The following is a 26,605-nucleotide window of genomic DNA, read 5'->3' as shown; positions in this document are numbered from 1 at the left end:
GACCGTGCTGTGAAGACCCGCCCTACTCTGCCTCTGATTCGCAGACTGTGGGTGGGGGAATGTGATTGGACCAAAGCAGAGTCACTCACAGACAGTGGCTCCAGTCACTAATAGTTGCGATAGCCGCGGGACTGATTCTTGTGTATTTAAAAGTCAACGTAGCCGGGGGAGCTCCAGTAGCTCACCACGTACCGCGAGTGCTATTTCAGCGCCGTGGACAACCGCGCTCGCACGGATCTGGGGCTGAGCGCGTTCGAATCCCGGACGGCAGCCGTGCCTTTCCCAGAGTGTCTTTCCCCCCATCTGAACCCTTTCAGCCTGCTTCTGTCGGTCGAACTTGACCAAGTATGAATGCGACGAAAAAGCGATAAACGCTAAAAAGAACCAGCTGACTGGTCAAAGTTAAAAAAAAAAAAAAAAAGTCAGCGTAGCCTTCAGGTGATCGCCATGGATAGAATCAGACATGCTTTGTTTACGCTTCTCGGCTACTGGCGCATGCCTGTGACGTAAGCAGTACACAACGAGAGCCTTGACGACCCTTTCGTCATAGTTTTATGCGGTTTGACAGTTTAGATGATAGCGCAAAGGTTTATCGTTTCTAGGAATTCCACCCAGGAAGGTGGTCTCACTTTTATTGCAGATTCTCCCCGTAAAAACGCTGTTGCCGTATAAACAAAAGGCACATCCGAAAAAATATTTTTGCGGATTCACCTGCTAGCGTTTCCGTCTAAACAGGGCCTTAGATGTGCATGTAGACGTGCCGAGAGGAAGTGGAGGAAGGACAGGTTGCATGTCTCCCTCCAAATCCTACACAGCGCTCTGTCAAAATTGCAAAAACAACTTACATTTCTAACCTAGTCACAACAAATTCAAATAAACCCCAGGCCTTGTTCAAAGTCCTAAACTCCCTCATCAACCCCTGTGCCACTCCCTCTGTCGTACCTTCATTAGCTCTATGTGAAGGCTTCCAACACTTTTTCATCAGCAAAGTCTCTGCCCTTAGATCTCTCTCCCCCCTGCCCCCCTTGCCCCCCCCCCCCCCCCCCCCACCCACTGCCTGCTGTTTTGACCAGTTTGCCCCGGTCTCCCTCTCCTCCCTCTCTGATGCCATTAAACACCTGCAACCAACAAATTGCCGCTCAGACGCACTCCCCTCGTGCATCCTAAAGGAAGTACCTGACCCTGTCCTCCTCACATTATTACCTCTACTAAACGCCTGCCTCAGTACTGAATGTGTCCCGGCTGCCTTCAAGCATGCTGTGGTCCAGCCCCGGATAAAGAAGCCCAACCTCGATCCCTCTGTCTTCGCCAATTTTAGACCCATGTCATAGTCTACATACAGCTACAATCATTCCTTGAACACAACAACAACCATGATAAATTCCAATCTGGCTTTAAACCACGACACAGCACTGAAACGGCCCTCCTCCGTGTCTTAAACGACCTGATTTCAGCTGCTGATGCAGGTAACTCATCCCTACTACTACTCCTTGACCTCACAGCCGCCTTTGATACGGTAGATCACCACATCCTCTTAGCTCGCCTCGAGCATTACGTAGGCCTTAGGGGCCCCGTCTTAGACTGGTTCCGGTCCTACTTAAGTAATAGGACCTTCTCTGTCCAACTTGGTGACTTCACTTCCTCTGTGGCCCCCCTCACCTGCGGGGTGCCCCAAGGCTCGATATTGGGTCCCACTCTCTTCCTCCTATATATACTCTCCCTAGGCCAGATCTTGGCAAAACATAACATCTTATTCCATTGCTTCGCCGATGACGTGCAGGTCTACCTCCCCTTAAAACCCACCCAAGGGAAAACATCAATAACACCACTACTTGACTGCCTGGCAGAAATCAAGTGCTGGATGTCTGAAAACTCCCTGACATTAAACGAAGGGAAAACTGAGGTCATTGTTTTTAATAGTGCCCCCTCGACCCCCCTCATTGACGCACTTGGTCCCCTGGGTCCAAACCTCTCCACCTCTGTCAGGAACCTCGGGGTCATCTTCGACAGCAATTTAAAATTTGACAAACAGGTCAGCGCCGTAGTCAAAAACTGTTTTTACCACCTTAGACTCCTGGCGAAGACAAAGGCATACCTCTCCCAAAGTAACCTAGAGACGGTGATACATGCCTTTGTCACCACTCGCCTCGACTACTGCAATGCCCTTTACACGAGCATCGACAAATCCTTGCTTCGCCGCCTACAACTGGTGCAGAACACAGCCGCGTGCCTCCTCACCAAAACAAAAAAACATGAACATATCAGCCCAGTTTTGGCCTCGCTCCACTGGCTGCCGGTCCGCTTTAGGATCGATTTTAAATTAATCCTAAATGTTTTTAAATCACTAAATGGCACGGCTCCTCCCTATCTGTCCGAACTCCTGCACCGCCACACCCCCCACGATCCCTCAGATCAGCTGACCAGCTGCTACTGGTGGTGCCTAGAACTAGGCTCAAGACTAGGGGAGACGGAGCCTTCTCCACCGCAGCGCCTAGATTGTGGAACAGCCTCCCCCTCAGCGTACGGACCGCCCAGACCGTGCAGGCTTTTAAATCACTTTTAAAAACCTACCTGTTCTCCTTGGCCTTCCCCCCCACTTAATCACCACTAGACCCCTGGCCCTTCTATCCTCTTTGTTTTACTGTGTCCTACCTGTTTTTATTACTTTAATTGCTTTACTATGTTTTTAATCTTATATCTTGCATCATATTATTTTGTTTTTATCAACCTGCCTGTGAAGCACTTTGGTGCCAGCTGCCGCTGCCTGGAAATGTGCTATATAAATAAAATTTACTTGACTTGACTTGACATGTAGAGTTGCCAGCCGCTTCTTTTCACTTGACGGCTAAAAGTTTTACTGGGAGAGCGTAACTCGCGCGGAGGTTCATGCTATCTCCCCCAGACCTGTTGAACAGGCCCCCCGACCAGGACTCATACCCCCACCGGCTTCCCATGACTGACTAAGCCGGAGGTACTGCTGCCGGGAATTGAACCCCCGGGGCTCTGCGGTGGTATGCGAGTGCTTAGACCTCTACACTACCCAGCCACCCTCTGTGTTACCATTCTAGTTCACCGCAGGACTACCGTAATTTTCTGACTATAAGCTGCACCTGAATATAAGCCGCAGCAGCTAAATTGAATGATGTGTAATGACATATATAAGCCGCACTGGACTATAAGCCGCAGGTGTTTTAATGTTTAATTACCATATGTAAGGGTTCGTGCACAGACGGGATTGTCGGGAAAGAGATGGCTGTTTGAGGAAGTGCCCGTTGGTGATCGTGGATGTTTTGACACTGCTCCACACTGTCAGGATCCACTCGCAAACTTGAGCGAAAGTTGCTTTTTGCATGCGACCAGTTTTGGTGAATAATTTATCGCCGCTAGTCATCCACGCCTCCCACTGAACGCATAGTGCCACTTTGAACACTGATTGACACTGATGTCGAGTGGCTGCAGATGCTTCGTTGTGCCCCCAGGAATCACAGCTGGAATTGAGTTTGTGCTCTTGATGGCTGCTTTCCTTCCTTTGCACAAACTGTCTCATTCTCATAATGTCTGTCTGACCGGCCATAGAGCCCATAAAGTTAAAGGTGGTGGACTGTAACCTGTAAAATCCATACATTTAGGAGGTCCCCTAGTGGCCGTTAGCTGTACAAATCCATAGATTAGCCGCACTGTTATATAAGCCGCAGGGTCGAAAAAAGGCGCGGCTTATAGTCTGAAAATCCCGGTAGCTCATTCACAACACAGGATCTGTAGGACACTGCTACTGTAGGTTTCATATAAGTCAACAAATTAATAGTCCAATCAGATAATACAGACTCGCATGTATGTATGTGATATTATGCAGATTTGGATTGTGATACGTTCTTTTGAAAACATGTTGTGAAAATGTAAGGGAATAGTCTGCGTGTGTACATGCTATGGTAAATTCGTGGTAAATTCATGGTAAATGTATGGTAAATATGTGGTAAATATTATATTTATCAATCTTTACCTTATTTTTTTGTGCTAAAATTATTTTTTTGTTTTGTTTTTTTAGTTACGTTTTGTGTGAAGGGCGGACAAGCAAAGTAAGATTTTCATTGTATGGCAATGGCAAACTGTCTGTTTAACTGTGCACACGACAATAAACAATCTTGAATCTTGAATATATTTGTAGGCAGGTTTTCCTTTTTTTTTGTTTTTGTTATTGGAGGTGAGAATACAATACATGGGTACATCAACTATCATTGCATTAGTAAAAGACACTAGGCTTCATGCAATCACCATTTCCATGGACAATTTGCATTGGTTGTGATGGTACGCGTTGCTGCATATTTGTTTCACAAGCCAGCGATTCTTCGATTCCTTTTGAAAGCATGTGTTAAAAAATGATGCGATGATACATTAGCACATTCAAATTAATCAGCGTTCAGTATTCTACCGTGTCTTCTACGGAGACGGGAGAGCGTCCTGGCGGTCCTGTTAAATGGGCATGTTAACAAATTGAGGAATAAATAAATACAAATCCATAAGGGAGGATAAACTGTGACCCTTTACTGCAGGGGTAGGCAACCCTAGGCACGCGTGCCTGCATTTGCAGAGCCTTATAACAAAAACATTATTACGGTCACCATTGTGACCAGTGTGATTAATCAACACATTTTATTATTTATTTTTCTATTTCATTGAACATTGCACATGTTAAAAGCAATTGTTTTTACTCAAAATGTGAGTATTACCAAGTCGACTTGTGTTCTTAAAACAATGACAATAAACATAGTTTTATTAGGTTGAAATAATGTGGTTGTGTACTTATTTTTCTGTTAACTTATTATGGATTGAAAACTGAAAACCTTAATGCACAGTAACTGAACTCAATATTTTTAAGTTCTGGTAACTTATTATTATTTATTTTTTTACAGTGTAGTCTTGCGATCAATCAAAACTTATTTACACATATACCTCACATTCACCCTCCATTCACATACTGGTGTTCTCCTGGTGTTCTCCATTAGGCCTGTAGGTGGAGCTATGACAGCACACGTACAGTACACACACCGATGGTGTGTGATGTGTCCAAAAATGAATGGGCAAATGTGAGTGAAATGGTCGCACTGTATGCAGCTGTTTGTCTGCATTGCACCCCCCCCCCCAACTCAGATTTAGGGTTGATACAACCATCATAATAATATTGTTAATAATAACAATAACAATGATGTAATAATGTAAAAATTATCATTAAAAATACCTGATTATGAGAAAAAAAAATTACGATGCATGGAATATTGTTGAGGCACACTAGTTACAACTATATTTCAAACAGGCACTCCATGTCAAAAAGGTTGCTGACCCCTGCTTTACTGCATTACATGATGAGACGGGGACATCAGAATCAGAATGTGCAATGTTCCCTTGTGGGCATGTAAAATATGCCCACCTTTCAATTGCTGTAAAAATTTGGACTACAACATTTTATAAAATTGTATTTACTAAATAAGGATAATAGTAATAATAATAATCATACTAATAATAAAAAAATATATAAAAATAACTATCAGTAACTCACCTCCCTCTGACCTCTCCTATGTGTGTCAGGATGGGCGCGTCGGACAACATCTACAAGGGGCACAGTACCTTCATGGAGGAGCTGACGGAAGCCTCGGAGATCATCGCCCGGGCAACCGAGCGCTCCTTGGTCATCCTGGATGAACTGGGGCGGGGCACCAGCACTCACGACGGAATAGCCATCGCCTTCGCCACCCTGGACCACTTCATCAGAGAGGTGAGAGGCAGGAGAGATGAAAGGACATGAGATGAAACAAAATTGACCTATCTCAAGCCCCGCCCTCTCTTCTTGATCCTCCAATCACAACCGTTGTTTCCCTCAGACAGAAAGCAACAGTTGTGATTGAAGGATCAAGAAAGGTGGGCGGGGTTTGAGATAGGTCAATAGGATGATGTATCGGAGGGAATAGCGAAGGCCACTGCACCTGAGCACACGGTGTGTGCGTGCGTGCCTGTGTGTGTGCGTGCGTGCCTGTGTGTGTGCGTGCGTGCCTGTGTGTGTGCGTGCGTGCCTGTGTGTGTGCGTGCGTGCCTGTGTGTGTGCGTGCGTGCCTGTGTGTGTGTGTGCGTGCGTGCCTGTGTGTGTGCGTGCGTGCCTCTGTGTGTGCGTGCGTGCCTGTGTGTGTGCGTGCATGCATGCGTGTGTACAGTATGTGTGGGAGACTGGTGGAAGGTATGCATGTGCGTGGGTGTTTTTGTATGCGTTATGGGGATCGTTGGTTTTGCGGCCTAGGGAGAGACCCTGGCAGTGGCTGTAGAAGACTTGAGTATGATTGGGAAGAGACTTGATCTATAATGTTAATATGCAGCCAATTAGAAGGCGAGGGTCCGCAGAGAAGAGGGAGGGAAAGAGATACAGTGCCAACCATAGAACTTGGCTGGTACACTATAACATGTCTACCAAAGAACATTTGTTAAAATGTTGTCATGGAAATCACTGTTGTGTTGTTGCATGACACTGGGTGTGTTGTGATTAGGCATACATTTTAAAATCTTTGAATAGTCATTAAATAATTTTTTTTAAAATCGAATACGTTACATGACTATTGTTTTGTCTTCAAATATATTTCCCCTTGTTTTTGCCACCACCGACACTGTGTAGTGTATTGAGCGGGAACTGTTAATACTAATAATAATAAACTTTATTTGTATAGCACCTTTCATACATAAACTGCAGCTCAAAGTGCTTCACAGCAGAAAAAAGACAAAATGAGCACATAAAGTGCAGACAAATAAAATCACAGTTTTTCACACAAACATCCCAACAGGCCACCTTGTGTATGGTTTGATTCAGTTTTAAATGGACAATAATAAAATGAGTAAGATAGAATAGACAGTAAAATAGTGCACATAAAGACATAAAATCAATTTTTTTTACAGTGCAATAAAATAGTTCTGGATTACTGTTTAACAGTTTAAAGTCGTCTTTACCTTCTCTGTTTGTTATCCACAGTTTAAAACTTGACAGTCTTTGATGCCCACTTTGACCCTTTGAACCTCCCACTCAGGGCAAACCTCTCAGGTACAGCTGGGAGAGGCTCCGTTGCTACAGTACATTCAAGAACAGAAAAGAAAGATGAAGAAAGAGACCGGAGATGTTACACTTTGTGGGGGGGGGGGGGGGGGGGGGTGATTACTAGTTGAATAGTTCCCAGTGACTATCGAATAGGAAGTGAGTTGAATGAGAGTTTAACCGTGCACGTGCAGAATGGAACTTAAATTACAATGCAGAATAAATTCAATACTCCCGAGGCAAAGAACCGGATGTCGGAGCCATCCTAGCCACTGAGTTTAGCACAGCCCAGTCAGTATGGCAGTCAGTATGGCAGTCAGTATGGCAGTCAGTATGGCAAATGCAAACGACATGTCCTTCAGGTCCTGCTGTTTGGGAACATGTACGGTTTCCCAGTTGTTTTTCTGATTTGATTTGTATTGATCAGCGATCGATCGGTGGCTTTGTTTCAGCAGTGAAGAGTTCAAGAGTTTTTAAAGCAGCTGACGGCCTGGAGGACAGAGAGACACAGAGTCACCAGGTTGTTCTGACGTTCACACAGGGATGTACATTCAGTACAGAGAAGAGGCACGTCATACACACTCGTGAAGAAAGGTTAGTCTCTGTATCCGGAGGTGAACAGTTTCCCCACATAGACCCTGACCCCAGGGCAGAATATAGAATGCAGAAGTAACTCGCGGTCTGGTTAACTGCCACACAGCAAAGTTAATATAACATAAGATGAGATATTCCTGTATTGATCCCCTTGGGTAAATGCAGGTGTCATAGCAGCATGGGGGAGGGGGGAAATACGGGTATAGGCAGGGTAATAGAAAGATAATAAATATAGGTAATAATATATAGGACAATATACAAATTTGAATAAAAGTAAGTTAAAATAAGTTAATCTATCTATGCTATCGTGTATGTACAGTATGGAACAACTCCTAACATAATTATGTGCAATCCAATGATCTGATTAAAGAGCATTATGATTCCATTGGAACAGATTGCAAAATTTACGAGAGGGATTTACGGATTATTCAGATAACAGTCAATACGCAGGACACATTTTTAATATAACTACATTTGTCAGTTACATGGTTACATTTCTAATCCCTCCTCCAAAAAAAAAAGGTGTGACACACTGTGATCTGACACACTCATCTTCACTGTTACCGAGTATCAACTAGCATGCTAGCAGGTATAGCCAGTTAGCTTGATACTGGCTGGAGTGATACTCTGAACAAACCAAAAGCAATTCTGATGGTGCTCTGAACTTATGAACTGTCCAGTTTGTGCCAGAGTATGCTGCCACTTTGACCTATCTCTGCTCTCCTTTCTTGATCCTCCAATCACAACCAACCGTTGCTTTCCTCAGAAGAACTTTGTTTTGCGGTGAAAGCGACAGCTGTGATTGGAGGATCAAGAATAGAGGGCGGGGTTTAAGATAGGTCCATTTACGAACACGCCCGCCCCTCGGAAAGCTTACCGGTGTCATTTGACTGAACAATGTAGTGGCAGATGTGTTGAACATTCCACCTGTTTGAGTCTCATGCTAGGATAATAATAAGAGGATGGGTCAGTGTCGTCGTAGAGACATTAGAAAATGGTTTCCCTGTGCATTGAAAGAAGGACCATCGTCTTCCCAGTGCGGAATGACTCCTGTGGGAACGGGGCTGTGACCCATCCTACTGTAGGTCTCATGCACTGTCCATGTCCACACATGAAACAATTTCCAGGACAACATTATCGTTATTCTACGGCAGCCGTCGTATATAACGTACCAAAGCAGATCACAGTGACACTATAGGAAAGACCTGTTCTAGCCATTCAAGCTCTGTGGTGGCAAATCTGCTTTGGGTATAGACCCCGATCCTTAATGAACTTATATCAAACCCGCCCCCTTTTCTTTATCCTCCAATCACAACTGTCCCTTCCCTCTGACAAACTAAGTTAAATTGTCTGGTTGTGCAGTGTTATAGCATGTGTCATTTAAACCTCACGAAAGGACCATATTCAGACTAATGGTAATCGGTGATGGCTCTGAGAGAGATACTATGGGTCTATATTTAGCCTTCATGTCTCAGTGAAATGTTTCCTGCTGTTCTTGTCCGCTGTGTTTGACATGGTGGGAACAGGGGCATCCACTATGGCAAGGGAAGCTTGAGTGCAGAGAGAGACAGGTGTTCAGAAGCAGAGATTTAAAGGAGGAGACAGATTGGGAGATTTGTCTCTGGGCATTAGTTGTGTGTGTGTGTGTGTGCGCACGGTCCTCTGGGACTATGTGAGCTGTCAGGGGTCCTACGTGTGTTGCACAATGTTGCGTATCCCCATAGAGACAGAAGATGACTGGAAGATGTGTGTGTGTGCATGTGTGTATCAGGTGGCTTGTGTGTCTCACATTCGGTTCCACATGGACTCCGGTATTCCGGGGGGAAAGGATTTAACAGCACACATGGTCCATGTTGACCCCTGGAGGGTGTATTTATTGGGGGAGTTTGTTTTCCTGGCAATGCTGTGATGAATAATCACCCAGCAACTGTTTGTTTGTCAGACAGATTGGACACTGTTAGTCATTCATTCTCTATACGGGTGTCTGGGAAGAGGTATTGTAGGATAATTAATGACCACTAGTCACTGTGATGGTTACTCTGATAGCCACTGTGATAGCCACTGTGATATTCACTATGATTGTCACTGTGATAGTTACTGTGATAGTTACTGTGATAGCCACAGTGATAGTTACAGTGATTGTCACTGTGATATATATATATATTTATGTCTTCTCCTATTACTATGCCCATACTGTACATGTATGTTTGTTTGTTTGTTTGTGATGTGGTACATTTACATTTAGTCATTTAGGTGACGCTTTTATCCAAAGCGACTTACAAGTTCTGTACGACAAGTCATCAGGGGCACAACTCTATCAGCTGAGTAACAATGTTCATCAAAGTGTTGCGTGCTACAGTGTAGGTTAGTTTATTAGGACAAGTGCATGACAGTAAGGTTAGTTAGGGTTAGATATTCTTTTAATAATTTTTTTAAATTTCAGATAATGGTTGAAGAAGTGCGTCTTTAGTCGACGGCGAAAGATTGGACGTGGTTCGGCTGTCCTAACTGGGATCGGTAGTTCATTCCACCATTGTGGGGCAAGGACCGAGAATAGGCGACTTCTCTTTGATGACCCTCCCGGAGCTCGGATAGGAGTAGGTCTGAGGTGGCCAGAAGATGCAGAGCGTAGGGGTCTTGAGGGTGTGTAGTTAGAGACCATTGACCGGAGGTAGGCGGGAGCGGTTCCCTTTGCCGCACAGTATGCCAGGTCGAGGGCCTTGAAACGGATGTGGTAGTTACAGTGATAGTCACTGGTAGTTACTGTGGTAGTCACTGGTAGTTATTACTGTGGTAGTCACTAGGGCTGACCTTCAAAGCTTTTTTTGGCAATCGAAGCTTTTTTAATTTGGCAATTCGAAGGTTAAAAAAATATATATATATAATTTTTTTTTTTTTATTATTTTATGTTTTGGGACTTGTACAGCACTTTGGTAAACTTTGTTGTTTTTAAATGTGCTCTATAAATAAAGTGGATTGGATTAATGAATTAACACTATGATCGCCGTGGACGAGTTTACACGTCATTCCTAGCCATGCTCATTCTGCCGAAGACGCCGTAACTCGTCTTTGATGTCAATATTTAAAAAATCTGTCATCTAAATCATATTTCCTTTCCGGAGCCCTGAGACACACTGCAAAGCTCCACTCAACTCTCTAGCGGTTCAACAGCGCCATCTGGTGGCCGATCGGCAGATCGCCAGCCGGAAATTAACCTTTGAACCGGTAGTGCTCATCCATATGTGGTCCGGGCACTCGCTATCGTTAGAGAGACTCCGTATTGACACAGTGAACATCGATCGGTGCAAATAACTCGAAAAAACAACATGATTTGGATGTATATACTATTATACAACCTGGAAATGGATCGGGCATTTCTCCATCCCATAATAGAAAAAAATCTGTTCCAAGCTCATCTGCCAGCGGCGCGAGGAAGCCACGGTAAGATTCAGCGTTATATTCTAACGTCTTCTATACTAACTGATCTGATGAACATATGACCCACACTAGATGAATCATCTAACGCTGCCCACGGAATTATAAACGATCCCCCGCCCATCCGGTCATCATCGGATGATGTGTAGAAACTTCTAGAACCACGTCCAGTTGAAATTTTTTATCTCACACAGATTCCTACCAAACTGTATTTGATCATCAATATAATGCATTTAGGGCTATAAATCACGTTCTGAAGAAAGCTGCAGAAAACGATAAAAACATACTTATACTTTAGACCATATTTTAGTATGAATATGTGAATGAAAAAGTTTAACGTTGCTACACCCTGAACAATACATATAGGACAGTGGTCACCAACCCGTCGATCTTGATCGACTGGTCGATCTTTGAGACTGTCCCTGTAGATCTTTCCATGAAAATAATTTTCTTTTTTTATCTTACCCTGAGAGTCCACATTACAGTTCTACTTTTGTTTTGATGTGAAAAGTGATGCTGCACTTAGCACTGACTGAGAAAGTACACATACAGTTCTACTTTTGTTTTGATGTGAAAATGATGCTGCACTTGGCACTGACTGCACTTAGCACTGACTGCACTTAGCACTGACTGAGAAAGTCCACATTACAGTTCTACTTTTGTTTTGATGTGAAAAGTGATGCTGCACTTAGCACTGACTGAGAAAGTACACATTACAGTTCTACTTTATAAAATGCTAACTGTAAATATGTTTGTCAATGTTAATAATATGAGAAAGTCCACAATACAGTTCTACTTTTGTTTTGATGTGAAAAGTGATGCTGCACTTAGCACTGACTGCACTTAGCACTGACTGAGAAAGTACACATTACAGTTCTACTTTATAAAATGCTAATTGTAAATGTTTGTCAATGTTAATAATATGAGAAAGTCCACATTACAGTTCTACTTTTGTTTTGATGTGAAAAGTAATGCTGCATAAGATGACTGCACTTAGCACTGACTGAGAAAGTACATAATAGTTCTACTTTGACGTTTTAATGTTGGACCAAAGCATTGCATGTAAAAGAATACAGGCAAATAAAAGTCATTTAGTTTAAAGTACAATCTTGGCTGTCTTTTTCTCTCAACGCTTCAATAGGTAGATCTTGCCTTCACCAAAAAAAAAAGAAGTGATCTTGGGCTTAAAAAGGTTGGTGACCACTGATATAGGACATTGAATGGGCCATAATAATGGCAATTTAGCAATAGAATTTAAAAAGTTATAGCCCTGCAAAGAAGGGGAACTTCTCCATAGACAAATAGAGCTGGCGAGGGATGGTAAATTATGAATTTAACCCATGGCGATTAAAGTGTTAAGTAGCCCCTTTCGTGACTGTGACGCATCCAACAAGGTTTCACTCGGCTGCGCTGCCTGGGTGCAGTGGGGCTGCTCTCACAGCCAACGGCATGACATTACATAATTATGTTGCAACCTTCATCCATCAAGCAAACAATTATATAAATATTTATATGTAGTTGATAGAGACAAAGGCAGAATTCGACTTAATTAAGCATGTTTTATTAAGACATATTTTTATATGGGTCGGGACACTTTAAAAAAGCAGCACAATGAACACAAATCTGTCCGACATAGTCTTAAATAACAAACGGCATTGCTTTGCTTCTTCGTCGACATGTTTGCTGCACATGTCCTTGTTGTTTTCAACACAGATAATCTCCATGTGCTTGTTGTAGAGAGGTGGAGTCGAGGCGCCGCTTACTTTCGTTTCATTGGAATGGAGGCGGGAAGGCACCGCTTACTTTAGTTTCATTGGAATGGAGGCGCAAGATTTTGGAGGCAAATTATTATATATATTTTTTATAGATTTCTTTTTAATTACGATTTTTTTTTTTATGTTCGAAGCTTGTGCCATCGAACGAAGCTTCGAAGTATTTAAGACAGCCCTAGTAGTCACTGTGATAGTTACTGTGGTAGTTACTGTGATTGTTACTGTGGTAGTCACTGTGGTGTGGTAGTTACTTTGATAGTCACTGGTAGTCACTGATAGTTACTGTGGTAGTCACTGTGGTGTGGTAGTTACTGTGATAGTCACTGGTAGTCACTGATAGTTACTGTGGTAGTCACTGTGGTGTGGTAGTTACTTTGATAGTCACTGGTAGTCACTGATAGTTACTGTGGTAGTCACTGTGGTGTGGTAGTCACTGATTGTTACTGTGGTAGTCACTGTGGTGTGGTAGTCACTGTGATAGTCACTGTGGTAGTCACTGGTAGTCACTGATTGTTACTGTGGTAGTTGGGCTGCACGATTTTGGGAAATAATCTAATTGCGATTTTTCGGACAGATATTGCGATTGCGATTACATTTGCGATTATAATTCTTATTTTTTTAAGCAGCCCCACAGAGGTTTATTGTAAAATGCAGCTTGCATCTGGCCTACGCGGTGGGTCTTTTCAGGACGCCGAGCCTAACATTTTTTCTTTTTACCTGGGAATTGATACCGGTACCCAACGGTACCTTTTTTTCTGTACTTTACTCTCCCTCTCTGAAGTCTAAACTTCACAACACACAATCTAAAACCTCTTACCTCCCTCTCCAAAACCGATCTTGTATCTCAATGGGACTTCCTGGTTCAATAAATTAAAAAGTAAAAAACCATTTGCGATTTCTTTTTCTTTTTTCGATTTGATAATTGCATCATTCCAAATCGCGATTTCGATTAAAAAACGATTAATCGTGCAGCCCTAGTAGTCACTGTGGTAGTCACTGTGATAGTTACTGTGGTAGTTACTGTGGTAGTTACTGATAGTTACTGTGATAGTTACTGTGATAGTTACTGTGGTAGTTACTGATAGTTACTGTGATAGTTACTGTGGTAGTTACTGTGGTAGTTACTGATAGTTACTGTGATAGTTACTGTGGTAGTTACTGATAGTTACTGTGATAGTTACTGTGATAGTTACTGTGGTAGTTACTGTGATAGTTACTGTGGTAGTTATTGATAGTTACTGTGATAGTTACTGTGATAGTTACTGTGGTAGTTACTGATAGTTACTGTGATAGTTACTGTGGTAGTTACTGTGCTAGTTACTGATAGTTACTGTGATAGTTACTGTGATAGTTACTACTGTGGTAGTTACTGTGGTAGTTACTGTGATAGTTACTGTGATAGTTACTGTGGTAGTTACTGTGATAGTTACTGTGGTAGTTAATGTGGTAGTTACTGATAGTTACTGTGGTAGTTACTGTGATAGTTACTGTGGTAGTTACTGTGGTAGTTACTGTGATAGTTACTGTGATAGTTACTTTGGTAGTTACTGTCGTAGTTACTGATAGTTACTGTGGTAGTTACTGATAGTTACTGTGGTAATTACTGTGGTAGTTACTGATAGTTACTGTGGTAGTCACTGTGGTAGTTACTGTGATAGTTACTGTGGTAGTTACTGTGGTAGTCACTGTGGTAGTTACTGTGATAGTTACTGTGGTGATCACTGTGGTAGTTACTGATAGTTACTGTGATAGTTACTGTGGTAGTTACTGTGATAGTTACTGTGGTAGTTACTGTGGTAGTTACTGATAGTTACTGTGGTAGTCACTGTGGTAGTTACTGATAGTTACTGTGGTAGTCACTGTGGTAGTTACTGTGATAGTTACTGTGATAGTTACTGTGGTAATCACTGTGGTAGTTACTGTGATAGTTACTGTGATAGTTACTGTGGTAGTTACTGTGATAGTTACTGTGGTAGTTACTGATAGTTACTGTGGTAGTTACTGATAGTCACTGTGATAGTTACTGTGGTAGTTACTGTGGTAGTTACTGATAGTTACTGTGATAGTTACTGTGATAGTTACTGTGGTAGTTACTGTGATAGTTACTGTGGTAGTTACTAATAGTTACTGTGGTAGTTACTGTGGTAGTTACTGATAGTCACTGTGATAGTTACTGTGGTAGTTACTGTGGTAGTTACTGATAGTTACTGTGATAGTTACTGTGATAGTCACTGTGGTAGTTACTGATGGTTACTGTGATAGTTACTGTGGTAATCACTGTGGTAGTTACTGTGCTAGTTACTGTGGTAGTTACTGTGGTAGTTACTGTGATAGTTACTGTGGTAGTTACTGTGGTAGTTACTGTGGTAGTTATTGATAGTTACTGTGATAGTCACTGTGGTAGTTACTGTGATAGTTACTGTGATAGTTACTGTGATAGTTACTGTGGTAGTTACTGTGGTAGTTACTGATAGTTACTGTGGTAGTTACTGTGGTAGTTACTGTGGTAGTCACTGATAGTCACTGTGGTAGTTACTGTGGTGTGGTAGTTACTGTGGTAGTTACTGATAGTCACTGTGGTAGTTACTGATAGTCACTGTGATAGTTACTGTGGTAGTCACTGTGGTGTGGTAGTCATTGTGATAGTTACTGTGGTAGTTACTGTGGTAGTTACTGATAGTCACTGTGGTAGTTACTGTGATAGTTACTGTGGTAGTTAATGATAGTTACTGTGATAGTTACTGTGGTAGTTACTGTGATAGTTACTGTGGTAGTTACTGTGGTAGTTACTGATAGTTACTGTGGTAGTCACTGTGGTAGTTACTGATAGTTACTGTGGTAGTTACTGTGATAGTTACTGTGGTAATCACTGTGGTAGTTACTGTGATAGTTACTGTGATAGTTACTGTGGTAGTTACTGATAGTTACTGTGGTAGTTACTGATAGTCACTGTGATAGTTACTGTGGTAGTTACTGTGGTAGTTACTGATAGTTACTGTGATAGTTACTGTGATAGTTACTGTGGTAGTTACTGTGATAGTTACTGTGGTAGTTACTAATAGTTACTGTGGTAGTTACTGTGGTAGTTACTGATAGTCACTGTGATAGTTACTGTGGTAGTTACTGTGGTAGTTACTGATAGTTACTGTGATAGTTACTGTGATAGTCACTGTGGTAGTTACTGATGGTTACTGTGATAGTTACTGTGGTAATCACTGTGGTAGTTACTGTGATAGTTACTGTGGTAGTTACTGTGCTAGTTACTGTGATAGTTACTGTGGTAGTTACTGTGGTAGTTACTGTGGTAGTTATTGATAGTTACTGTGATAGTCACTGTGGTAGTTACTGTGATAGTTACTGTGATAGTTACTGTGGTAGTTACTGTGGTAGTTACTGTGGTAGTTACTGTGGTAGTTACTGTGGTAGTCACTGATAGTCACTGTGGTAGTTACTGTGGTGTGGTAGTTACTGTGGTAGTTACTGATAGTCACTGTGGTAGTTACTGATAGTCGCTGTGATAGTTACTGTGGTAGTCACTGATAGTTACTGTGATAGTCACTGTGGTGTGGTAGTCATTGTGATAGTTACTGTGGTAGTTACTGTGGTAGTTACTGATAGTCACTGTGGTAGTTACTGTGATAGTTACTGTGGTAGTTAATGATAGTTACTGTGATAGTCACTGTGGTAGTTACTGATAGTTACTGTGATAGTTACTGTGATAGTCACTGTGGTGTGGTAGTCACTGTGATAGTTACTGTGGTAGTTACTGTGGTAGTTACTGATAGTTATTGTGATAGTCACTGTGGTAGTCACTGTGGTAGTTACTGATAGTCACTGTGGTAGTTACTGTGGTAGTTACTGATAGTCACTGTGGTAGTTACTGTGGTAGTTACTGATAGTCACTGTGGTAGTTACTGTGGTAGTCACTGTGGTAGTTACTGTGGTAGTTACTGTGGTAGTCACTGTGGTAGTTACTGTGGTAGTTACTGTGGTAGTTACTGATAGTTACTGTGATAGTCACTGTGGTAGTTACTGTGGTAGTTACTGATAGTCACTGTGATAGTTACTGTGGTAGTTACTGTGGTAGTTACTGATAGTCACTGTGATAGTTACTGTGGTAGATACTGTGGTAGTTACTGTGGTAGTTACTGATAGTTACTGTGATAGTTACTGTGATCGTTACTGTGGTAGTTACTGATAGTTACTGTGGTAGTTACTGATAGTTACTGTGATAGTTACTGTGGTAGTCACTGTGATAGTTACTGTGGTAGTTACTGTGGTAGTTACTGATAGTCACTGTGGTATTTACTGTGATAGTTACTGTGATCGTTACTGTGGTAGTTACTGTGGTAGTTACTGATAGTTACTGTGGTAGTTACTGTGGTAGTTACTGATAGTCACTGTGGTAGTTACTGTGATAGTTACTGTGGTAATCACTGTGATAGTTACTGTGATAGTTACTGTGGTAGTCACTGTGATAGTTACTGTGGTAGTCACTGTGATAGTTACTGTGGTAGTTACTGATAGTTACTGTGGTAATCACTGTGGTAGTTACTGATAGTTACTATGATAGTTACTGTGATAGTTACTGTGGTAGTTACTGTGGTAGTTACTGATAGTTACTGTGATAGTTACTGTGGTAGTTACTGGTAGTCACTGTGGTGTGGTAGTTACTGTGGTAGTTACTGATAGTTACTGTGGTAGTTACTGTGATAGTTACTGTGATAGTTACTGTGGTAGTTACTGTGGTAGTTACTGATAGTTACTGTGATAGTTACTGTGGTAGTTACTGTGATAGTTACTGTGGTAGTTACTTATAGTTACTGTGATAGTCACTGTGGTAGTCACTGTGGTAGTTACTGTGATAGTTACTGTGATAGTTACTGTGGTAGTTACTGATAGTCACTGTGATAGTTACTGTGATAGTTACTGTGGTAGTTACTGATAGTTACTGTGGTAGTTACTGATAGTTACTGTGATAGTTACTGTGGTAGTTACTGTGGTAGTTACTGATAGCTACTGTGATATTTACTGTGGTAGACTTTACTGTGGTAGTTACTGTGGTAGTCACTGTGATAGTTACTGTGGTAGTTACTGTGGTAGTTACTGATAGTCACTGTGGTAGTTACTGATAGTTACTGTGATAGTCACTGTGGTAGTTACTGATAGTTACTGTGATAGTTACTGTGGTAGTTACTGATAGTTACTGTGATAGTTACTGTGGTAGTTACTGTGATAGTTACTGTGATAGTTACTGTGATAGTTACTGGTAGTCACTGTGGTAGTTACTGTGGTAGTCACTGATAGTTACTGTGATAGTTACTGTGGTAGTCACTGTGGTAGTTACTGTGGTAGTCACTGCTAGTTACTGTGATAGTTACTGTGGTAGTTACTGTGGTAGTTACTGATAGTTACTGTGATAGTTACTGTGGTAGTTACTGATAGTTACTGTGATAGTTACTGTGATCGTTACTGTGGTAGTTACTGTGATAGTCACTGTGATAGTCACTGTGGTAGTCACTGTGGTAGTTACTGATAGTTACTGTGACAGTTACTGTGGTAGTTACTGATAGTCACTGTGATAGTTACTGTGATAGTTACTGTGGTAGTTACTGTGATAGTTACTGTGATAGTTACTGATAGTCACTGTGATAGTTACTGTGATAGTTACTGTGGTAGTTACTGATAGTTACTGTGATAGTTACTGTGATAGTTACTGTGGTAGTTACTGATAGTTACTGTGATAGTTACTGTGGTAGTTACTGATAGTTACTGTGATAGTCACTGTGATAGTTACTGTGATAGTTACTGATAGTTACTGTGGTAGTTACTGTGATAGTCACTGTGATAGTTACTGTGATAGTTACTGTGATAGTTACTGTGATAGTTACTGTGATAGTCACTGTGATAGTTACTGTGATAGTCACTGGTAGTTACTGTGATAGTTACTGTGGTAGTTACTGATAGTTACTGTGGTAGTTACTGTGGTAGTCACTGTGATAGTTACTGTGATAGTTACTGTGGTAGTTACTGTGATAGTTACTGTGATAGTTACTGATAGTTAGTTACTGTGATAGTTACTGATAGTTACTGTGATAGTTACTGATAGTTACTGTGATAGTTACTGTGGTAGTTACTGATAGTTACTGTGATAGTTACTGTGATAGTCACTGTGATAGTTACTGTGATAGTTACTGTGGTAGTTACTGTGATAGTTACTGTGGTAGTTACTGATGGTTACTGTGGTAGTTACGTGATAGTTACTGTGATAGTTACTGTGGTAGTTACTGTGATAGTTACTGATAGTTACTGATAGTTACTGTGATAGTTACTGTGATCGTTACTGTGGTAGTCACTGTGGTAGTTACTGATAGTCACTGTGATGTTACTGTGATAGTTACTGTGGTAGTTACTGTGGTAGTTACTGTGGTAGTTACTGATAGTTACTGTGGTAGTTACTGTGATTGTTACTGTGGTAGTTACTGTGATAGTTACTGTGGTAGTTACTGGTAGTTACTGTGGTAGTTACTGTGATTGTTACTGTGGTAGTCACTGTGGTAGTTACTGTGGTAGTTACTGTGATAGTTACTGTGGTAGTTACTGTGGTAGTCACTGTGGTAGTTACTGTGGTAGTTACTGTGATAGTTACTGTGATAGTTACTGTGGTAGTTACTGTGATAGTTACTGTGGTAGTTACTGATAGTTACTGTGGTAGTTACTGTGATAGTTACTGTGGTAGTTACTGTGGTAGTCACTGTGGTAGTTACTGTGGTAGTTACTATGATAGTTACTGTGGTAGTTACTGTGATAGTTACTGTGATAGTTACTGTGGTAGTTACTGTGATAGTTACTGTGGTAGTTATTGTGGTAGTCACTGTGGTAGTTACTGTGGTAGTTACTGTGATAGTTACTGTGATAGTTACTGTGGTAGTTACTGTGATAGTTACTGTGATAGTTACTGTGGTAGTCACTGTGATAGTTACTGTGATAGTTACTGTGGTAGTTACTGTGATAGTTACTGTGGTAGTCATTGTGGTAGTTACTGGGTGGACTTTCAGAATTGTACCTATTACTGTACTGTGAGGCCCACTGCCATACTGAACCTCTGCTTGATTAACGTTGATGTTTTTTCTAATCTACAAAAGCTGCCATTTTTGTATTTGCTCATTTGACATTTTCTAAGTCTTAATAATTATAGTCAAAATGACTTTAATCACCCTTGATTACCTAGAAGGATAAGCATTTGCTTTTGGGAAATCTTTCCCCGTTTTCATGTTTTGTTTGCCAGTTCCACATTTAATCGTTGGACCGAGTCCTGGAGTTATGTAATTTCTGTGGGAAAATGTAAATGTTTAAGTAGTGGCTAATACTGCCGGGAGCTGTTGTTGGCAGGAGGAGAGTGCTGGCGAAGCACCTGTTGTATAACAACATTGATTTGTTAGAGCAACTTGAAACACCCTGCTATTAAAGGAAACAAAGAGCCTCCCTGCAGAGGTCCGCCCCCACCTTCTTTCCCACCTTTTCCACCTCCATCACATCCTCCTCATCCTCTCCTCCTCACCCCCACCACTGTCAGACCTGACTGTTCAATGCAGATGTTCAACTATTTCTCATTTTGAAGGTGCTGTAAGTGGTATTTTTGTGTTTATTAAAATAGGTGGTCTACATGTTAAAATTATGGCTCTACACTCTGACAGCCATCACTGATGTAGAGTGTCTGGTCAGTAACATTGGTCTCCCAGTCCCTCCGCTCTGCAGTAAGCAGAAAGGGAAAACATCGGGTATCCCATTCCCACTGCATCCAGTCAGGAGAGAGAACTTTAAGCAAATGTGTCCTTGAAACAAGTACAATAATCTGCCAGTGCAGTAAGCACATGTGGCTTGGCAAGACTTCTTGAAATAAGTAAAGTATCTAGGTTTCTCTCTCCATAAAGTGGGAAGGGATACCAGAAAATGTATTTTCTGTTTACTGTAGAGCGGAGGGACTGGGAGACCCATGTTACTGACCAAGCCCTCTATATCAGTGACGGCTTTCAGAATGTAGAGCTACTTAACACTTATTTTAACAAGGAAATGCCACCTTTGACTTAACTTGGTTGTTATAGTAGCAGATGGACCTTTTCCATGTCACTAGCGCTCACCTGAGAGAAAGCCAAGGAAACAGCTTGTCCTTGTCCACTCGCTGAACAGACAGCTGTGACTCAGAGAGACGGAGAGAGATCAGAATCTCTCTCACACACACACACACACACACACACACACACACACACACACACACACACACACACACACACACACACACACACACACACACACACCTACACACACCTACACACACCTACACACCTACACACCTACACCTACACACACACACACACACACACACACACACACACACACACACACACACACACACACACACACACACACACACACACAGACAGACTATTTTCTGTGCTGCATTTGAGTATAATAATGACTCCATGCACAATTTACATAAATACAAATGAGTCTTAAGAAGACAGCATAGTAATTACAGTGACATAAATACAGATGAGTCTTGTATAGGAGTCTTTAGTGTTTCATTGACATGAATACTGATGAGTCTCGTATAGGAGTCTTTAGTGTTTCATTGACATGAATACTGATTAGTCTCGTATAGGAGTCTTTAGTGTTTCATTGACATAAATACTGATGAGTCTTGTATAGGAGTCTTTAGTGTTTCATTGACATGAATACAGATGAGTCTCACTCTCGTATAGGAGTCTTTAGTGTTTAATTGACATGAATACTGATGAGTCTTGTATAGGAGTCTTAAGTGTTTCATTGACATGAATACAGAATACAGAATACAGACCAGCTGCTGAGGTCAGGCAGACGCCTGCGAACCCCAGCTACTAGGACGGAGAGGCTTAGGCTCAGCTTCTTCCCCCAGGCCATCAGAGCCTTGAACAATGAACATTGAGAGCCACAGAAACTGAACTATCCACACACAAGCACACACAAGCACACACACGACACGCACGCTGAGCACGCTCACACACTAGCAGCCACTTTAACACTCATGCCGCACACACGCACACTTATGGCCAAGAGGAAAGGCCACTTTAAATTAGTATAACAACAGGAACAGTGTATTGCACTACTAAAGCTACCTAGCATGTCCTATATGCTCTGTAAATACTATGTACAGATACCGAGATCACACCATGTTACCTGTTTATTGCACTGTTGTTTTTTTATTGGATTCTATTATATGTTGTACCACTGTATTTTTATTGGATTCTATTATATGTTGTACCACTGTATTGCACATCGTCGCGGGCAAGACCACCCGCATTTCATTGTATACTTGTATGCCGTGACAATTAAAACTCTTGACTTGACTTGACTTGACTTGAGTCTCGTATAGGAGTCTTTAGTGTTTCATTGACATGAATACTGATGAGTCTCGTATAGGAGTCATTAGTGTTTCATTGACATGAATACAGATGAGTCTTGTATAGGAGTCTTTAGTGTTTCATTGACATGAATACAGATTAGTCTTGTATAGGAGTCTAGTGTTTCATTGACATGAATACTGATGAGTCTTGTATAGGAGTATACTGTTTCTCCTGCTGGAACACTTTTACAACCAATTCAACTGCTGGATGTTATTAAAGGAACAACATAGTTGGTTGTGTTTAGATTCTGATCAATCGGCCAGTATCACGTCCTCGTCTGTTTGGTTTGTGTTCTCATCTACGTCCACTGACTCTACGTTGTGTATTTGATTCCCCCGACGTCTCCTCATACTGGCTGATAAAACCCTTATCATTCCCCATTAGTGCGATCCGCAACCATAATAATTCTCCCCCTCCATAAGAATTCGACCCTCAGACAGCATACCTTTCTTGAAAGAGCGTTGTTTATTGATATAAACAGAAACCTCATCTCAGATATTATCATGTTGTATTGTCATTGCTATCAGTCCAATAGTGGCTCAGGCCTGTCGTTAGCCAAAACCCTCCTCGTGTTAGCCGAAGCTAATGATGATGTGTCATGGGAGTTTCTGATGGTTTCTTCCCTCCTGTGGGATTCGTTTCTTTTGTTCGTTCTTAGTCTCAGTCAGATTGTAGTCTGCCCTTACCCGGAACCTTTATAGGATCTTCGTCATAGCAACGACAGCCCGCCCCTCTTCTGGTTGTCAGGTGCCGCTGCCATGACAACAGCTTTAACCTTTGCACACATCAAAACGTTTCATTACTGTCAAAACCTCCATCGCTCTGCTCCTGTGTCTCCTGCCGCTGTATCAGCTTGTTGTGTTCTAGATCGGAATGTCAACACCCGGCTCGCTGGCAGTGTGCTGCCAGCCACTAGACCGCTATTCCACCACCGTCTGCTAAGGCATGCACATTTCTGACTAGAGATGTTCCGATACAATTTTTTCCTTTCCGATCCGATTCCGATACCTAAGCTTTGGGTATCGGCCGATACCGATACTTATCCGATACCAGTGCATACATTAAAAAAATAAAAAAATAAAAAAAATATTATATAAATTATAATTTTTTTTTTTTTTTAATACAGCTACTGTTTTATATATACTGTTTTTTAGTAATTACTATAAAGTAATGGTATTTATTCAACAACAGGTGATTGTATAGATTAGTATTAGTATCAGTAATTGAAAACTATCTCAATGAGTTCACCCACGGAAAGGTTGTTGGCACATTAGTTCCACACGGACATTATTCGTTGCTGCACTTGCTTCCACAAGAAGGCTCCGTTTAGTACCAGAGGCTCTGTTGTTGTGATTTTTGCACAATAAATATTCAACATTCTCTTTTGAGACTCCGCCTCAGACTCTTATCATTTGGCACTAAAAGCTAAACATTGTCGCCGATATGGCTGTCCGCAACATGTCATTAATTGTGTACGCGACGTGCAATTGTGCAATGACAACGTTACCGTGAGCTAGGTTAGCTAGCATGAGCTACCGGTATATGGAAAGACTGTAATGGAAAGACTGTAACGTTACTGCCGGTGACATTGTGATTTAACTTGGAATACTCCTTTGCCAACTTGCTGTACTTTGCTTGCAGATCTGCAGCCATTATTGCTGGATTATGAATAGCCCCAACTTTAGCCAAGGTAACGTCAAAGCTAGCTTTCGGTTAGCTGTTCAATGATAATAACACCAGCCACCAAGCGAACTCATCAGAGCTCCCCGTCAACAGCGCTGTCGGGACGATGGCATTTTAAGAAAGTATCTGCTCTGCTGTTAAAATGACAAATGGCAATTGACACTTTAATTCACGGTCGATTAAGCACACGTTTGTTTTATAATGCTCACTCAGCGAGTAGGGTATATCTACAGAGCCCAACGTCCGCAGTGTTGTTGATAAATTACGTCATATGGTATCGGAGCGCAACATTAGAGGGTACTCGTCGATACCGATACCAGCATTTTAGGCAGTATCGGTGGCATTTCCGATACTGGTATCGGTATCGGAACAACTCTATTTCTGACCTCTCTGACCTGGCCCCTTTTAGATGCGGTCATCTCCCCCCAATCTATGCATCACATACATTGAAAACCACCACCGATTTCTTTCAGTTGGGTGACTAAACTACTTAACACGTCGCCATGTGCAACAAGCGAATGGAGTCTGCAGACTCGCAGCAGCAGCAGAACAAAGTGTAGTGTTTTTACAAGAGCAACGTTAGGTAAAGCTTCAGTTTACATTATTGCCCAGCTGTTAGACAGACAAACCATGACATGTCCCCCCCATACCAAAGTCCCCACATCATGCACTCAGCTAACGTTGGTTACCTTACCTTGCATTGGCTATAAAGTAGTGGGTGGTGTTCACGAAGATGGTGCAGTGGTTACCACTTGTCGCCTCACAGCAAGAAGGTCCCGGGTTCGATTCCCGCTTGGGGACCAGGTTGGGGTATCTCCCGGGCCTTTCTGTGGAGTTTGCATGTTCTCCCCGTGCTCGCAAGGGTTTCCTAAAGAGATGAACCCAATAGAAAAACATGCAGTACAGATCACTTACACTCTCTCTGTCTCTGTATGGACTAATACAGTAGGTACTGGCACAGACTCTCCTACTAGTGTTGTCACGATACTGGAATTTCGAACTTCGATACGATACCTTAAAAAGTATCGATATTCGATACCATTTTCGATACCACAGGGAAAAAGGTTCAATCTTAAAATGTAAAAAAAGAAAGAAAAAAAAGAAAAATATATATATATATTTTTTATAAATTTAGCTTTTGTTGCTGGTTGATTCTCCTCAGCTTCTCTCTGGTACTAAGAAGATAAATATAACACTTTTAAAACCCTTTGTTTATCTTTAGATCACACATTTAAAAATAACTAAATGATATAATGTAATGTAAACACTGTAATCTGTGTTGCATGTACCTGACAAACTGAACTGTTTGTATTACAGTCATATTCCAACTTAACTGAATGCACATGTGTGTGTGTGGACTATTGTACTATTACAGGTATTGAAATGAACAATGCAACTTCCTTATAATTATTCTTTTCTTTTTTTCTTTTTTATGAATAATTAAATATCGATATTGCGGGAAATGAGTATTGAAACCGTTTAAAATATTCAGAATCGATATGTATCGAAAAATCGATATTTTTGACAACACTACCTCCTACCTGCTTCATGTCCTAGAGACTGACTTTGACTCTCTTTGACACTCTTGTTCTACACTAGGACTTACACTCTATGTCACAGTCACACTAGACGAGACTCACTCTAAAATCATACCAAGACCTACGTTCAGGTTGTACACTAGGATTGGCCCAGGTAGTGGTACACTACTCATACAAGGAGTTCACTCTGACCAGGACCTTACACCCACACTACAGCTCACACTGGCTGTCACACTAACAGGTTGATTTTTTATAAAGAATATAATGTGACACATTGGACATAGGGGTGGGACAAAATATTGATTTTTATTTTCTTGATTGCTTGACAATCCCATTTGACCACAATAGAAATGATTGGAATGGGGTGAACAGATTGAAAACCTTATGTTATTAGATAAAACGGATGATATTCTTTTGTATTGCAGATGGTAACATTTTACATTTAGTCACTTGGTTAAGGTTTTCATCCAAAGCGACTTAAAAATGGTCAACAACAAATTGTGAACAAACGCCCCCTTCAGAACACGCCACTGCGCTCTTTACTCTTTGGTCAACTGGCCCTCCCTTCACACCCATCCTAGCACTCACTGCTTTACTTTTATTTACAAGACCCTTCTCTAGGTCTATCACCCGACCTACCCACCACCTGCTGCACACCCGGTCCTCACTCCACATCCAGTTAGAAGTTGCCCAAACCAACGCCTCCCTCGGTCTTGCATAATTTCAATTCACTGCTGCCTGTGACTGGAATGCTCTCCAAAAATAAAACGTATTTCCATTTCTGCCTTCAAAGATGCCAACTCTGACATTCTAACTGATTCCTACAATTGTTTTCCCACCATGTCATATTAATAATAGTTGTTATTATTGATGTATTTTGTACTTTTAACATGTTTATTATCTTCTAGCCCACCTCCCCCTCCTTTAAGTGGCTCTTGTTGCCTGCCAGGCTGCCATTGTAAATAATAATGTAATGATTGAAGTCACAAAAAGTCAGAAGAAACAATAATATAATTCCCTCAATCAAAACCTTGGACAAAACATCACACTTGGATGAGGTACCGGTAATTTCAT

At 41.5% G+C, this 26,605-nt stretch overlaps 1 protein-coding gene across 1 annotated transcript in view; it reads left to right on the top strand.

Moving 5' to 3' along the window:
- Positions 1-26,605, top strand: part of msh3 (mutS homolog 3 (E. coli)) — a 202,776-nt gene that overhangs the window by 133,931 nt on the left and 42,240 nt on the right. Inside the window, exon 21 of the mRNA XM_084323124.1 lies at positions 5,584-5,770. Coding sequence (XP_084179250.1) covers positions 5,584-5,770 — 187 coding nt within the window. The remainder of the gene's footprint in view (positions 1-5,583; positions 5,771-26,605) is intronic.

Source organism: Notolepis coatsorum, assembly GCF_963971535.1.
Source record: "Notolepis coatsorum genome assembly, chromosome: 10".
In the NCBI taxonomy this organism is placed as follows: domain Eukaryota; kingdom Metazoa; phylum Chordata; class Actinopteri; order Aulopiformes; family Paralepididae; genus Notolepis; species Notolepis coatsorum.
Note: the sequence above shows the minus strand (reverse complement) of the source record. Positions and strands in the feature narration are given on the sequence as shown.